Source organism: Numenius arquata, chromosome 12, assembly GCF_964106895.1.
Source record: "Numenius arquata chromosome 12, bNumArq3.hap1.1, whole genome shotgun sequence".
Lineage (NCBI taxonomy): Eukaryota > Metazoa > Chordata > Aves > Charadriiformes > Scolopacidae > Numenius > Numenius arquata.
Genome location: NC_133587.1, coordinates 39,931,646 through 39,948,814, shown reverse-complemented (window position 1 = coordinate 39,948,814; position 17,169 = coordinate 39,931,646). Strand labels below are relative to the sequence as shown.

At 50.9% G+C, this 17,169-nt stretch overlaps 1 protein-coding gene across 1 annotated transcript; it reads left to right on the top strand.

Moving 5' to 3' along the window:
* Window positions 1–553: 553 nt before the first annotated feature.
* On the top strand, window positions 554–16,604 carry MYD88 (MYD88 innate immune signal transduction adaptor). Its single transcript, XM_074157210.1, has 5 exons — window positions 554–901; window positions 6,565–6,696; window positions 8,597–8,777; window positions 9,915–10,006; window positions 13,013–16,604. Exons 1-5 carry the CDS (start codon window positions 562–564, stop codon window positions 13,165–13,167), a joined length of 900 nt encoding a protein of 299 aa, XP_074013311.1. The 5' UTR covers window positions 554–561; the 3' UTR covers window positions 13,168–16,604.
* Window positions 16,605–17,169: the final 565 nt, after the last annotated feature.

The following is a 17,169-nucleotide window of genomic DNA, read 5'->3' as shown; positions in this document are numbered from 1 at the left end:
GGTGGATGCTCCGTCCCTGGAAACATTCAAGGTCAGGTTGGACGGGGCTCTTTGTTGAAGATGTCCCTGCTCATGGCAGGGGGTTGGACGAGACGGCCTTGAGAGACTTGGGTCGGTAGGTTCAGTTCTGGGAGAAGAACTGATGTGGAGCACAAAAGCAAGTTCTTGTACCAAAAAGAGACAAATCCAGTGATTTTGAACACACGCCCTGTCAGGGCCATAGTAATAATCCCACCGTTTGGGGAGTTAGGGGGCTGGGGTGATTTGGGGGGGGGACAGAGGAAAGCAGCTTTAGGGACAGCACTGTCCCCTCTGTGGCAGGAGTGACCCCAGCCCGGGGCTGCCCCACGGCCCCGTTCGGGAGGGAGCGGGGCCGAAGGACAGGGCGGCGAACCGGCGCCGTTTGCCTCCCGCGGGGCCCTCAGCGGCGGGAGCAGCCTGGGTCCCCCCGGGCCCCCCAGAACCGTCCCCGGGGGCGGGGAGGGCGGGCAGAGCCCGGGGGCGGGGCGAGGCGGGAAGCGAAAGGGCGGCGGAGCGGGAAGTTGCCAGAGCGGCGCGGCCATGGACACGGCGCCGGTGGGACCCGAGCCCGGCCCCGGCCCTTCGCCCTCCGACCTCCACGCCGTGCCCATGGTAGCGCTCAACTACGGCGTGCGGCGCCGCCTCGGCCTCTACCTCAACCCGCGGGCGGCGGCGGCCGCCGACTGGACGGCGCTGGCGGAGGAGCTGGGCTGCGAGTACCTGGAGATCCGGCGGCTGGAGGCGCAGCCCGACCCCACCGCCGCCCTGCTGGAGGACTGGCAGTGCCGCTGCCCCGGCGGAGCCACCGTCGGCCGCCTCCTCGACCTCCTGCGACGCCTGGGCCGCCACGACGTTCTCCTCGACCTGGCCGACAGCGTGGGTGAGGCGCGGCGGAACCCCGGCCCGGGCGGCCCCCTTCCCTCAGGGCCGGGCTCCCTCGGGCCCCGGGCGGCCCCTTCCCTCGGCATCTCCCCTCAGGGCCGGGCTCCCTCGGGCCCCGGGCGGCCCCTTCCCTCGGCATCTCCCCTCAGGGCCGGGCTCCCTCGGGCCCCGGGCGGCCCCTTCCCTCAGGGCCGGGCTCCCTCGGGCCCCGGGCGGCCCCTTCCCTCGGCATCTCCCCTCAGGGCCGGGCTCCCTCGGGCCCCGGGCGGCCCCTTCCCTCAGGGCCGGGCTCCCTCGGGCCCCGGGCGGCCCCTTCCCTCGGCATCTCCCCTCAGGGCCGGGCTCCCTCGGGCCCCGGGCGGCCCCTTCCCTCGGCATCTCCCCTCAGCCCGCCCGGCTCCCTCGGGCCCCGGGCGGCCCCTTCCCTCAGCCTGTCCGGCTCCCTTCCCTCGGGGCCCGGCTCCCTCGGGCCCTTCCCTCGGCATCTCCCCTCAGGGCCCGGCTCCCTCGGGCCCCGGGCGGCCCCTTCCCTCAGCCTGCCCGGCTCCCTTCCCTCGGGGCCCGGCTCCCTCGGGCCCTTCCCTCGGCATCTCCCCTCAGGGCCGGGCTCCCTCGGGCCCCGGGCGGCCCCTTCCCTCAGCCTCCCCGGCCCCCTTCCCTCGGGCCCTTTCCTCGGCATCTCCCCTCAGCCCGCTCGGCTCCCTCGGGCCCCGGGCGGCCCCTTCCCTCAGCCTGCCCGGCCCCCTTCCCTCAGGGCCCGGCTCCCTCGGGGCCCGGGCGGCCCCCTTCCCTCGGGCCCTTTCCTCGGCATCTCCCCTCAGCCCGCTCGGCTCCCTCGGGCTCCGGGCGGCCCCTTCCTCATGCCCAGGCCCTGGAAGGGGAGAGCCCTCCGCGCCCGGCGAGGGCGGAGCGGTGCCCCGCGGCCCTCAGGCCACCCGCGGGGAGGAGCGGGGCCGAGCTGGCCTGCCCCGGCCCGGCTCGGCCCGCGGTGGAGCAGCCGTGGAGCGGCCTTGTCTCTCGCCTCGGGTTTCTCTCGGGGACGCTGCCGCCCTCTGCGACAGCAGGGACCCCCCTCACGCCCGGGATGTGGAGGGAACGCTGTTTGTGTTGGTCTTTGCTGCTGTCTCCGGGGAGGTGATGTTAAGAGAAAAACCCACGCAAGTAGGAAAGCCCTTCCCTCCTTGGTCTCCTGTGTAGCTTTCTCACCTCTCTCCAGGAGAGAAGGGAGAAGCACGCCATACTTCTGCTAACCATAAGCCTTGCAAAGTAATCCGGGGCCTCATCTGATCCTGAACTTAGAATAATAAAGTTCCTCTGTGTCACAGGATGCTTTGGGACAGGTCGGGCAGGGGACAGCTTGTACCGACACGAGACAGTGTGAAAATTATGTGTGGGTTGAGTGTGACAGGAAGATATTTGCAGGGAGAGAGGAGGAATGTGTGGAATAGGGTAATGGAAGGGAAGAAAATTTCTTTGCAAACTGCAAAAAAAAGTGAGATAGGTCAGTGGGAAGTATGAGGGTCCTAGTGCTGTTTTGATAACTTGTTCTTTATAGAATCCTCGTATTCTTCACGGTCACAGAAATTCAGCGGGAAGCCAGCTGTCATCAGAAGGGGAAATTCATTGCTGAAGGATTTCCGAAGCCAGAGACTCTGCTGAAGTCCTGCGTTGTATAACACAGTTTACTGGGTTAGTGGTGAAGAAATAATAAATCTCACATCCTGTTACTCACGGAGATCAGTGAAGATGTAGAAATTCATCCATGTAGAGAGCCTGACCAAGAAGCAACGGAGGACTTTCCCACACTCCTGTGCTTCTTCCTACTCAGGAACGCACTTGGAACGCTCCGGTTTGGGAAAGACAAAAAAAACCTTGGTGTTCTGTCATCCACCGATCTGAGGTTCATAACAAATAGCAGAAGCTTCCAGCTGTGCTGGGGCTTCACGTAAACGTTGGGCATCACCTCGGGTTCTTCTGGCCCTTGAACTCGGGAGCTGGCCCGCTGGATGGTCTTTGTCAGAGCCTCAACAGACAAGAGCAGAAGGAGTGGGAGGAGCCCGGCCTTCAGGAAAGCCACAAGTTTATGCCGGTGGTGGGTCACTCTGATAAGAGGAGATGGATAAATTCGTGGAAAAAAGACCCACTGAAGGCTATTCAACACAAAAATCTTGTCTCTGGCTCAGGAAATTCCTCAACTGTAAATTGGCCAAAAGATAGATTATAAAAATACATCGTAGATTATACCTAAAAGATAGATTATTTCAGGAAAATAGCATTGTACCCTTACTTTATTCGTATGTTCTCCCTTAGGCATCTGTTTTTGGCCGCTGCTGGAGACAGGATGCTCGGCTAGACGGACCCTCAGCCTGACCCAGCAGGGCCATTCCTATCTCTTATTATTTTTGGCTGAGGATTGCGGCTAGAGCCTGGGACCGGCTGGTAGAGCTCCCAGCTCTTGCACGAGGCTGAGATATTTACCCTTATAGGAGGAAGGGAAATGGACGGTCGCAGGCACTCTTAAGGATGGTATTTCCTGATGCTAAGAGCATCTCTGCGTACGCTGTTAGGACCCGTGCGGTGGGATTCAGCTCAGAGTCAGAAAATATCAGTACTGAGGTTTCTGCGGTCTGTGCTTTCATCACAGGAGGTGGAGATCTGGGGCACGATTCGGCTGCCCACGTGAAGGCATCTCAGGTCATTTGAGAGGTGTCAGGATATCCCACACGGTCTCCGCTTCCTGGTGGACACAGGTCATTCGTAGGGCCAGTGCCATACCTGCTGGCCCAAACCAGGTGTCTTGGGACGCTCAGGGATCTCTCATGTGACACCTGATGTCTTTGTGGGGGCAAATGAGCCGTGCTCCTTCGGGACACAGCATCCCCGTTAAACACAACTCGTCGGTGCTGTGCGGCTCCAGAGGACACGTTTGGTTTGTGGTTCCTACAGCAGAACCAGTTCCCTCTGTTCTTGTCACGTGCTCCGTTCCTGGCTGTGCTTAGGATGCTAAAAACCGGTCTCTCCTGCAGCCTTGGATAGTTCTGCTTTCTCTGTACCATGGGGCTGCGTTCAGCAGCTCCCCTGTTACACTCTCCGGAGTACAGACACCTCCGGGATGCAGCTTTTCCATCCCAGCAGATCCGCCCTAAGCGGGATCTTTCTCAGCGGCTTATTTCATTGTACAATCATCTTCAGGGGTGGGAAGCTCTTTGCTCTTTCCTCCTGAAACTCAATGATTTTTGTTTCTTCCTGACTTGTTATAAAAGTGCTGCTTTCTTGCTTGACAGTCACTGGGTCCGTTTTCTCTCTCTCCTCATCGTGCTGATCGTTTTGCACTTTAGGTTTGATGGTTTTATTCTTTCTTTCTAATCCCTCAGGCTTTTGTTTGACCGTTGGAGGAGTGCAAAGCCTGCGCCGCGTTAGTTTGGTGCTGGGTGGAACGGGACAGCTTGGAGCAGTTTCTTGCTGCTTCTTTGTGTTGGTTTGCATCCTTTTTCTTGTACAGTCAGGGACTGTTTCCTACTGGGGACTAATCCCTGCCAAATTAGTGAATGTCCCTTGTCCTTTCAGGTTCGCTTGGACCTATTGGCACTTCCAGGGTAACGGGGCTCCCAGTTTGCGCTTGTAGTAAAACCGTGAAGCTTCAGTGTTTTGTTTTGGAAGCTCTACCGAGGTCTCAGGTTTATCCTGTAGGGATAAATGGGGTCTGGGATTACAGCGTGATGCCACCAGAACTGTGCGCGTGGGCTTGACGAGATGAATCAGGAGAACGCTGGCGTTAACGAGCGTGTGCGTCAGCCGTGAGTGGTGTGGTGATGAGCTCTGGACAAACGCAGATCAGGCCAGCAGAGATGCTGCTTTTGGAGCTGGGAGAAGCAAGGAGAGAGGACACGGAGCAAATACACTTAAAATCAACATTTCTTTACTGAGCACACGTATTAGCATCCCTTTTAAATGAATGCCTGTTGCTGCCTATTCAGCAATATTTTGTGAACTTGGCTACCCAGGGGACCATGACACTTACAAGGTGGCATCTGAGTGCCAGTCCTTCTGTGGAACTTCTGAACCCCTTGGTCCATTCAGAGCAGTTTTAATCATAGAATCATAGAATAGAATCATAGAATGGTTAGAGTTGGAAGGGACCTTAAAGATCATCAAGTTCCAACCTCCCGGGCCTGGGCAGGGACACCTCCCACTAGACCCGGTTGCTCAAAGCCCCATCCAGCCTGGTCTTGAATTCATGATTTCAAAGGTGCTGACTCACCTGACACAAAACGTGGATGGCTCGTGGCAGCTGGCAGTGAGCGGGGACCTGAGGTTGTGCTTTAGTGAGGGAAGATCTGAACCTTCTGGCTGATAGAGAACTCATCTGATTCTTCTCTCCGTTGCAGGACTGGGGAGGAAGGGGGAGAAGAGAGATGGATTGGGAATGCCTCAGCCTCAGGAAAAGTTTTGATAAGATCTGATGCTTTATTAGATTGGGCATAATCCAGTCAGGAGACGCGAAGCTGAGGTGGAAGCAGAGGATGGGGCTTCAGGAGCGGGGCTTCAGGAGCAGGGCTTCCTGCAGACCCACTGGTTACTGGTTAGGGCTGCGTTACAGCAGTGCTCACTGGGCTCCCACCCGCATCCTGCACTTCCAGGAGACCTTTTACTCTGCTGGTGTTGTACCAGTGATCTCTGTGCCAGCCTAACCCTCTGAGGGATCAGTGCTTTTCTGATTGCTACTTGGTTTTTTTCATTTTTTAATCTTAAATAAAGGAAAAGGCTCTAGGGAGTTTCATCTTTTTGTTGATTCCTGGTTTCAGATCTCCTTTTACTTTCAAGTTCTTCTGTGACTGCATATCGCGGAGTGGCAGAGGCTGCAGGCTTTCTTGTCACTTCTCCAAAAATTTTACATTTAGATTTATCACTTATTTTTAAACAAAATCTCTTTAGAATAGATCTGTGTCCATCACTGTCCTGTTCGGGAAGTTGACAGCAGCAAACGTGACAGGCCTGCCTGCCCTTCGGTCATCCCAGCGGGGAGGACTGCCTGAGCTAAGGAGGATCTCTACTATATTTTTGACAACATAAAGCCTGTTTTCAGGGGCTTTATAGATAGAATTTTACTTGCTCCTCCTGTATGTGGTGAGTGGCTGTACTCAGTGTCACCCACAGGTCTGCCTGACGAAGGCCGGTGGTGTGAATCAGCTCGTGTGTGTCTACATTTATTAGTAAAAGACAACACAAAGACTTCTAATTATTTGGTGATTTTAAATACTCCAAAATGCTTAACAATGAGAGCAGACAGTAGAGTTGAGACCTGTTGCGCACATGATGTGTGCTGTTTAAGGTGTACTGGGATATACTAGAATCAAGGAGAATAGGAAAAGATTGGTTTAAAACAAATAAAAGAAAGTACTTCTTTACACAGCAAGAGTGAGCTTCAGGAATTAATTGCTAGAGGAGGTGGTGGAGGCAGCGTCAAGAGGTTCAAAAAGGGGTAAGAGAAATTCCAGGACATCAGATACACGTTACGGGTACCAAAAAGCAAACAGAGGTTTTCCCTCTGATATCCCTGAACCATGAAACAGCTATTCCTCTTATTCCTAAACTGCTAAAGAACTCCGCAGTGTAAAACCGTCGTCACAGGAGCCTGTCGTGCTGGTTGTGTTTTTGCAGAGGAGGACTGTAAGAAGTACTTGCAGAGGAAGCAGCAACAGGCCGACCAGCCGCTTCAAGTGCCGGCTGTAGACAGCAGCGTGCCCAGGACGTCAGAACTGATGGGCATCACCACCCGGGACGATCCCTACGGTAAGCACCCACAGTTACGTTGTTGCCGGATACCTCACGTTGGAATTGCCTTCAGCTGTAGCAGATCCCCGTAAGAAGGGCAGAAAACCTGTTTGCTTTCATAGCTCCCTGTGACTTTTCATAGCCTGGGCCAGAATGCTGGTAGTCTGCAGGCACTTTCATTTTTCCTGTTCCCTAGGGCAGAGAGGAAATGCAACCCCAGGGAACGCCGTACCCAGAAACAGGCTGGCACAGAGCCCGCTGGACACGTGTGGGAGGAGACTTCCCAAAAACGTGTTCCTTAGCGCAGCCTGCCACGGGGCAGCAGCTGCTGAAAGCGCAGCGGGTTGGAGTCAAGGGGGAAGGATGTTGGAGCCGAGTGCCTCGGCTGCGCTGCCCGCTCGCTCTTCAGCAGAGTTAACCACCTTTGAGTGAAAAGGAAGCAGGGTTTGAAGTACAGCTGGGTGTGAACGGGGGGAGAAAGGAAACACATTTCTCTCTGCGTGTGCTTGCTGGGCTCTGCGTGCAGCAGCCAAGGCTGGAGATCATAGAATCATAGAATGGTTCGGATTGGAAGGGACCTTAAAGATCATCTAGTTCCAACGCCCTGCCGTGGGCAGGGACACCTCCCATTAGACCAGGTTGCTCAAAGCCCCATCCAGCCTGGCCCTGAACACCTCCAGGGATGGGGCATCCACAGCTTCTCTGGGCAACCTGTTCCAGTGTCTCACCACCCTCACAGGAAAGAATTAAGAGATGTGGCTGCTCACCTCTTCAGCTGCTCCCCTGGCTAGTCCGATGCCGGGTGACCACCTTTGCTGTACGTGGGGACATCATTAACCCTCCCCAAATGTCCCTCGACGGATATGCTGGTGTTTGTACATGACAGCTTTGCCTGATGTGACCCCCAAGTTAGCGCTGTGCCCCCAAAGCGGTGCCCTCGGTTGGATCGGCCTGGCAGGCAGTTACCCTTCTGCTTGACTGGATGCTTCTTGGGCTGGACGTGCCCGCCGGGTTGATGCTTTTCTCAGCAGCTTTTAGAGCCTGACCTATTTTTTCACTGTGATAGGCTTTAACTGGCATAAAAACTTGAAAATATACGTATTGACATTGATATGAAAGAAAAAATAACACTGTAGAAAACTATCTAGCAGTATTAAGGCACTTAATTACAAGAGACATTGCCATTGAAGTATAGCACTTTAATATTTGGACAACTGCTAAATAAACAAGAGCTGCCAGCCATTAATATCATTGGAAAAGAGCCATTTACTTAGGATATGACTTCAGGTATGCAAATTTAACAGCCATAAAAATTGCAGGTTCCAAATATCAAGGTCTGCCTCGTAGCTCAGTAGACGGCCGATGTCAGGATGTTGCTGGATGAAGAACCTGCAGGAAGGTTTTGGTTGGGAAGTTTGAATCTCTGTGATTTGAACTAGAGAACTGGGACCCGGAGCCACAGGACATCTTAGATGTGTAATTCCCAGAGCATCAGGCCTCTGAGTTGAATCCTCTGGGATACTCTCCTTCCTCCTGGGCTCTTCCCAGACTCTGTCTCCCCTTGACTCCCCGTGGCTGGATGTTATTGCCTCTGCAGATTTTGCACGTCTGTATCTCAGCGACCTGTCCCTCCCCTCTGCCCACCAGGGTGGGTTTATGCGAACAGCCTGGACCGTGAAACAGAGCGGTCCAAGACACAGACATGTGTCCCCTCCTGCCAGCCCTGTTAGGGACAGGAATCTGCACTGAAGCGTAGATGGGCTGGTAAAATGTTAAATTACCTTCGCAAGTTTGGCCAGAGCTTGTCTGTCAAAGCTCCTGATTCTGAGTGAAAGTCCATGGGAGCTGGTGAAAGTTCACTACGGAAGCTAACTTCATTTATAGCAGAAGATGACAGCTGAATTTTTAATGGTTTCAGGGAACGGAACAGAGATGTTTGATGCCTTCATCTGCTACTGTCAGAAAGACCTTCAGTTTGTCCAGGAGATGATCAGGGAGCTGGAACAGACAGAGTTCAAACTGAAGCTCTGTGTGTTTGATCGCGATGTCTTGCCAGGGACGTGTGTGTGGTCCATCAGTGGAGAACTTATAGAGAGGAGGTAAGTGAACCGTGGCTGTTTGGGACAGCTGAGCGTAACGGAACATTACGTTCATTTTACCGTGATGGCTGCAGTGTGGTGCCAGCGTAGCAGTAGAATCCACGAGGATGTCTTTATGGGGTTCGTTTTATGCTCTTGGCTCAAGAAGGAAGACTCGAGCATTCCCAAACACGTTGCCTCATTGTGTTCACGAGGAAGATGCCACTATAGCGATGCTGCTTACGTTTCATCCCTTTTCCTTGGCGGGAATATCCTGCAGTGGCACCCTTGGAGGTGATCTGGAAATGAGCACAGCTCCAGGCCGAGTTAGCTCCACCACAGGGTTTGGAGGTGGAGGGAACAGCGTTGGTGTTGGCTCTAGTGCTGATTTCAAGGATCTTTCAAACCTTTGGGAGCTGGGTGACATAAAAATGACTCCCCAGACAGAGACTGACCTAGAGAAAGCGTTTCTGGCGCAAAGAGAGGAAGTAGCGGCCCATGGAGCGATTTGCTCTCACAGTCCTGCCACATGAGGCTCGGTGAAAAATCCTAGGGCACGTGTTTGGGTTTTAAACATCAGCCTTTCCAAGGGAGGGAGCTTGGCGTTAACAGAGACCCTCGTAAGGCCTCACCGTCCCGGCTCTTGTACAGCGGCGCCTTCCATAAAGAGTCCAAAATACAGCTTACAACCAGGCACCTCGAATGAATGTAAGCAGCACATTGGAGAGTAAACTCAAATTTATGAAACCAGGTGAATTCACAGCAATAAAGCTTTGCCCAGTTCATTCTAATATTAAAAAGTTCCAGTTACGCTCAGTCAATAAAGGCAGCGTGTAAGCAGATTAATTAAGGTGGCATTGTTTGAAATATATAGACAGGGGATCAAAGATTGCACGGATAACTTGGCCTTCTCTATTTCCTCATTTTTTGGTATATGAGTGTGTATCAGTGAGCAGGTTTTTGTGTGTAACGCAGCTCTCTGTCTGTCGGTAGTCCTTCCTCTGTAGTTAATTCCTTCTAGAACACAGCTGGCAGGTTCATTCCCGCACCGGAGCGATTCAGAGGAATAGAGACTTCTGCCACTGGGAATGAGAAGCATCTCTGTTGACATTTGATTTTTTTTTTTTTTTTTTTCTCCCCTGACTGCTTCTTCTCCAGGTGTCGGAGGATGGTGGTCGTCATTTCAGATGATTACCTGGAAAGTGATGAATGTGATTTTCAGACCAAATTTGCTCTTAGTCTTTCCCCAGGTAAGAACCTCACAAATATCCCATTTAAAATTGCATATCGACATTATATTTTTTTATTACGGTAACGTCTCCAGCTGAGATCAGTGCTGCACAAATGCAAAACGAAGGGTAGTCTCAGATGTGTTTAAACATTAGATAAATATGGATGAGAAAGGAGAAAATAAATAACTGAACCGGTAACTCGGTTGCAGACCTGAGTTCTCACCACTGACGTGTGTTTCCCATGTGTAAAAGTCCACCCAGGTCCAGGGTGTAATGCCCTTCACTGAGCAAACAGAGATTTATTTTATTAGAAGCAGCCATTACAACTAAGGGTGGCTTTAGAATTCCGTTGTGCAGGCGGGGGCCTGGACTCGGTTCCTCGCCCTGCCATTGACCTTCTGCACGGCCACGAGCGAGGAGCTGAGCTTTCCATGCTCCAGATGTCAAGGGGGCTGACGCTGCTTCAGACGGTGCAGCTCCGTGCCAGGCTTGGCAGGCGCTTCAAGATCCATACGGGAAATAGGCTACTAAAGAGAAAAGGTTTAGAATAAATTCAGGGTGTGAGTAGATGCTGGGAATAGGGGAGCAGGTAATGGACATGCAGCTTTTTGCAGAAATCCTTGAGTATTGTAGATAGGTAAACAAAATATGGAATGAATGTTTCACTTGGATTGGAAACAGTCTGTTACGTAGAATCATAGAATCATTCAGGTTGGAAAAGACCCTTGGGATCATCGAGTCCAACCATCTTCCCTACTCTACAAAGTTCTTCCCTACACCATATCCCCCAACACCACATCTAAATGGCTCTTAAACACATTCAGGGATGGTGACTCAACCACCTCCCTGGGCAGCCTGTTCCAGTGTCTGATCACTCCTACTGTGAAGAACTTCTTCCTAATGTCTAGTCTAAACCTACCCTGTTGCAACTTGAAGCCATTCCCTCTTGTTCTATCGCTATTTGCTTGTGAGAAGAGACCAGCACCAACCTCTCTACAATGTCCTTTCAAGTAGTTATAGGGAGTGATGAGGTCTCCCCTCAGCCTCCTCTTCCTCAAACTAAACAGTCCCAGCTCCCTCAATCGTTCTTCATACGACTTATGCTCCAGGCCCTTCACCAGCTTTGGGCCAGCTGCATGTTTTGTAGCTAAGTTTTTTGTTAGCTTTCACCAGCTACATGTTTTGTTCTGAATTAAAAAGCCATCAGTTTGCTTCCGTCAAGTCTGTTCAGATTGTTTTTCTCTAACCAGGAGTTATCCTACGCTTGTGTATGTTGCTGGGGAGTTAGTGCAGCACAGCCTAATAGTATGGAGGATATGTAATATCAGTAGGAGCGTCTGCGCTTGCAGAAAAGTCTCTTTTCTAAATGAGGTATCTGACGTGGCTTTATAAGTGACATGCCAGAGGTTAAACTGGAAGCCAGTGGCAGAGCGAGGAGTTGGCTCCATCTTCCTTGAGACAATCATTTCAAACGATGGCCATTAATCCACTGAACACCTCTAGGATGACGCTCAGCCCCCAATCATCCAGATTTGTAGCAACGTCTGTTTAGTTTTTCCCCATATTTTTTGTTGGCATCGTTACCTTTCATTAGCACAAGAGGAAAAGGAACACCCATCTGTGATGACCTGAGCTCTACCAGTAGAAACCCAGGTGTAAGCACAGGCTTACAGAAATCACACAGTTACGTGCTTGTGTGGGGTAACTAACACACAGAAGCGTTTGGTGGCAAGTCCTGGGAGCTCCAGGGATTACTTAAGCATCTGCTGCGGTTATGAAATCCTGGTTTCTTGTCTCATCCAGCTCTCACTGAATTTACTGAATTTCACTGAATTTTTTTTTAGAGTTGGAAGGGACCGTATAGATCATCTAGTCCAACTCCCCTGCTGAAGCAGGATTGCTTAGAGAATGCTACCCAGGACTGCATCCAGGCAGGTCTTGAAAATCTCCAAAGAAGGGGACTCCACAACCTCCCTGGGCAGCCTGTTCCAGGGCTCTGTCACCCTCACCGTGAAGAAATTCTCTCTCATATTCGAGTGGAACCTCCTATGTTCCAACTTGTGCCCGTTGCCCCTCGTCCTGTCACTGGGAACCACTGAAAAGAGTCTGGCTCCCTCCTCCTTCAACCCACCCTTGAGATACTTATAAGCATTGATAAGGTCTCCCCTCAGCCTTCTCTTCTCCAGACTAAAGAGTCCCAGCTCTCTCAGCCTTTCTTCATAAGGGAGATGCTCCAATCCCTTAATCATCTTTGTTGCCCTTCGCTGGACTCTTTCCAGTAGTTCCCTATCCCTCTTGAATTGGGGAGCCCAGAACTGGATGCAATACTCCAGTTGTGGCCTCACCAGTGCAGAGCAGAGGGGGAGAATGACTTCCCTCGACCTACTGGCCACACTCTTCCCTATGCAGCCCAGGATTCCGTTGGCCTTCCTGGCCACGAGAGCACATTGCTTGCTCATTGTCATTTTGCTGTCTACCAGGACTCCCAGATCTTTCTCTTCGGAGCTTGGCTCCAGCAGGTCCACTCCTAACCTCTCGGCGTCATCACTTGCGCCGGGCAGCACAGTTTAGGTGGTAGCGGGTGTCCTTATGGAGAATTATAAGGGGAGAGATTCCTCTTTAGATGAGCTGTTCCTTCAAGCAGTAGCAATCCCAGGGAGAGCTGTCTCATCTTGCGCACGCCTCAGAAAAGCAGTTCCTGTTTGCCTTCCACAAGAAACTGTTCTTTTATGCCTGCAGTTCGTTAGGCCTTTATCACTCCCATGGGCACAAGCCGCTCTGCGTGTGCTGGATGGGGCCCTGCTACCTATTTGAGTGAAATTTCTTGGCAGAACAGAAATGTTCTTGGTTTGGGATTCCGAAACTTGCTCTCCAGGGTGAGCACGAGTTGCGTCGTGATGAGGGCGACACAAAATCAGGAGCAAACTTAGATCTTGGGATGCGTGTGCTGCTGTGGGGAGAAGACAAGTCCGGGATGTGACTGTGGCTCTGTGTAATCCTCTGCCTGTGTGACCTGTCTTCCAGGTGCTCGTCTCAAACGGCTGATTCCAGTCAAGTGCAAAACCATGAAGAACGAGTTTCCAAGTATCTTACGGTTCATCACGATTTGCGATTACACCAATCCTTGCACCAAAAAATGGTTCTGGACGAGACTTGCAAAATCCCTCATGCTGCCGTGATGCGGAGTCGTGAGAGCTCAGGGCTTTTTTTTGTGATGTCCTGGCCGTGCCTTCGGACCGTGGTGTCGTTCACGCAGGGTTCTTTTACCGCTTCAGAACCCGGATCCTTGCAATCCGTGTTTGGAGCCTGCAACCAGAAGCAAATAGCACTTTTTTTTTTTTATAACTCGGAAGGGGAAATAAAACAACTGTGTGTTCCTGTTTATGTCAGTGAGCAACAGCATCCAGCATTTTGTGTAGTAAGCACTTTTACTGAAAATATAGAAAATACGCATTTAAAGACTGAGTGTCTTAATAAAAGAAGGGTCTGTTTTAAGCATTTAATAAGACCTCAAACCCGAAACTGCAGGCTTTCTTAAACAAATATTTCCTATTATTTTAAAAGCTGTTTAATGGCTTATAGTAACGTCTAAGGTTGTTGGTGTTCTTTTTAAATCCCAGTGGAATGCCCTGGCTGCCTGGTGATCTGCAGGAACTGAGGTTTCAGACCCTCTTTGCTGCTTTGTGAACGGTCGGTGCCATGAGAACGACTGATTTTTGGCAGCCCTGTCCCTGTTGGGGACAGTGTCCCCTGCCCTGCGCTGTAGCCCCGCTGTTGGGCAGCCCGGGGGAACGCCTGTGGGCTCTCCTCGGCCAGTGCTTGTTCTCCTTTGGTCTTGGTTTTGAGAAAAGCAGAAGCCATATTTTAATTGTTAAAGCACCGTAAAGAAATGAATGGTTCTCCCATTGTTCTTAGCGATATCTGCAAAATTAGAGTAATTATCCTTACAGTTATAATTAATGCGGAGTTACTGACCTTGGTTTATTTGATGGCTGTTTTCCTCCTTAAGTTATACTACAATATTCCTGTCCCGTGTCCATTTACAGGGTAAGTCCCTTGTCACTAGTATTTTCTGAGGCAGTCCCTCGGATTTTCGGAGAGTTATTTTTTGCTCGTTGAAAGCAAGAAGTGTAAGGAAGGACACACTCTGGTACCGTGTCGGGTCATGTCTGTCTTATTAAATGTTTACAGCAGAGCCTTTCTTTAGTAGAAGTTCGGTCTTAAAATATGTATTTTCAGTGAAAGTCCTTACTTCCCAAAGTGCAGATGCTGTTGCTCGTTGAGTTGACCGGGAACAGAGCTGAGCACTTAAGTGGGTCCAGATCTTAAATCGTTTCACTTTTAAGAGCTTTCCAAAACACATCAGCTTTTGGGATGTTTCCCAAAGGTACAGGGATAAATATTGAATAAAGAGTGTATTAAACTGTCAATTGGGGTATTAAAAATATAAAGGCTAATGTTACTTTAATAGGAAAGGGCATATTTTAATTAACCACCACAATCATTAATATATTCCTGTAACATTGCTATTTCTCTGCTTAGCCTTGAATTCTGCAGAGTGAGTAGTGGGTCTCCTCAGCTCTCGCTGCTCGGGTTGGGAGGTGGGTTCTGCTCAAAGTAGCATTTTAAAGCGACCTGTTGGTGTATTGAACGGATTTACAGTAAATACTTATTTTTTTTAAAATTGGGAAGAGAGGAATCCTGCTTAGTATCTGCAGTTGCTTGAACTCTGCCACTTTGTTCATTACTTCAGCCACTGACTCCTGTTGATTTTACAGCTTAATGTTTTACGAGTTTGCATCTGGATGTAATTTTGATTTTTTTTTTTTTCAATGGGATTTGTTTTCGTGCATTCCCAGGGCTGAGGGGCAGACAGAAGTGTGTGCTCATGCCTTTCCCTCACCCGCCGTGTCAATGAACTTACCAGGGGGTGTTGCAAAGTCCTCTCCGTGCGCTGGTTCCTTCTGGCTGAGCGTGGCCAAGCCCTTGACCTGCTCACGCCGAAGCTCGTTCATGCACCTCTCGTTAGTGTCCGGGGCCGTTTTCGGATAGGCCCCGTGAGCTGGGTGTTTTCCAGTCCCTCCTACAAATATAACTGCTGCCATCGTGCCAGGGTGACAATGGCACCTCTCCTTCTTGCCAGAAGAAGTGAGAAGTCAGTGGGCACGGGAGGAGAAAAGTTAAGCTGATAAGGGGTTTCTAAATGTCTGGGTTACGTGTCCTGTTGCCCTCGGGCCTCTCCTGCAGAAGTGGAGACAGCTGCTTGCCTCGGGGTTTTCTGCATAATCGTTAAATGTTAATTATAGAAGAGTTTCTGGAGGCTGCTCGATCCCCAGGCGCTCCTGGGGCTCGGTGAATTCTCCTACTCTGGAGTGTCTGTAAACATTAATTATGGGTCATTACTCGCAGGACCAAACCAGATTCCTCCTGTTCGGGGAGCTGGAAGGGCTCCGGTAACTTAACGAGGGGAGCGGAGGCGGCGGAGGCTGCAGACGCTAGAGGGAGGCAACGGCCCGCGCTGGCACCCTGCGAGGGATCCTGCGCTGGGTGGGATGCAGGAGAAGTGGCAGGGACGGGGTCAGGGATGGAGAAAAGGGGTGGGTTCTCTTCTGCTGCCCCTCGCACCTTCTTCTAAGGAGGCCGTACCAAAAATAGCGAGAATTTTGGCAGAGTTAGGCTGATGGTTGGACTAGATGATCTAAAAGGTCCCTTCCAACCTAGATGATTCTATGATTGAACCTCACGAGGTGTCTTCTGCGCGAGTCCTGACGGGTGTTGCAAAGGATATAAAAACAATAGCAGCAAAATTAATGTTGGTAGCAGATGACCTGGTGATTGCTGCTTCTGCAAGAGAAAGCCAAACCAAGAGCTGAATTTCTAAACCTCCTGACTGCCGGTAGATAAATCCAACGTTCCAAATAATTGTGAAAGATGTCGGTGCTTTGTGGGGATCTCGTTGTCACCCAGCTCTCCGTGCCCTGGCCCTTCTGTCCCCTGGCTCAGATGCCGTCAAGTATTACTGTTGTCGGACTGTTGCTTTACTGCAAACAGTTCCAATTGTCCTGTGGGCTACAATCATTATTTTGGGGTAAAGTGAGATAACAGCCCTAAAATCTAGACTCTGTGCTTTAAATATGTATCCTTTTCTATGTAAAAAAAAAAAAAACCAGAGTTTATGCACTTCTGGCATTTTCCTGTCTTGTCACGGTGACTTTATGAAGCGTGACGTCTATGAATGATCCAAAATCTAGTGGTGGGAAACGCGCCTCGGTGGCGGTTGTGGTTCTTCTCTCTTTCACGCTCGGTGGAAGGTCAACATTTTGAACACCTTTAAAAAAGGGATTTACAAAATTGTGATGTTACGGTTCTTGTTTCCATTTTGTTTCTTTCCCTCGCTGAGATTGTCCTAGTTGAATCTGTTGGTACCAAATCATTTATTTTTATATAGATACGTATATATTTATATTACTTTCTATCTTGATACAAACCTTTGGAGAAGCCTGTGTGTTTTTATAGCCATTCTGAAAATAGTCAACGATTCTGTGGATTTTTCCTCCTTAAAAAAAACAAACTTTTGCTACTTGCGAAAACATTTTAAAATAAAGATTTTAAACCCAAATGGGCTGAACCTCCTCCTTTGGGCATCAGGGAATAAACACTAGGTCTGAAAATGAAGTGTTAGTGAGAAGTGATACGGGCTAGTTCTTTTTTTGTTTTTTTGTTTTGCCTAAAAGCTTCCTCAGAGGAGGTTTTTGGCGGTGCCTGGTAGAGGGAGAGGTAGAGTTGTGTCACGTCGGGAGGAAAATTATGAAGGAATTGTACTTCAGACACGCGTGGTTCCTCTCCAGGTCTCAATTTTGGCTTTTTGGTCCACGCCTTGCTTCAGCCCTGGCACCCAGCAGGGAGGCAGGACCCCTGCTGCCCGTCCCCAGGGATGCTGGGCTCTGAGCTCCCGCTGCACATCCTTCCCAGAGGCCCAGGCAGGGGATAAATCCCCGGGGCAGCGACCTGGAGGATTTTGCCAGCTTTATTTCCTTTGACTGGGAGTCAATCCAAGGCAGGGAAATAACTTACAAACCCAGCAGCTGTGGGGCCAAGGCCCTGCCACAGGAAAAGAGGAAGGATCACTGAATCGGGGAAGCGTTGGTTGGAAGGAATTTCTGGAGGTCAAGGACGAGCTG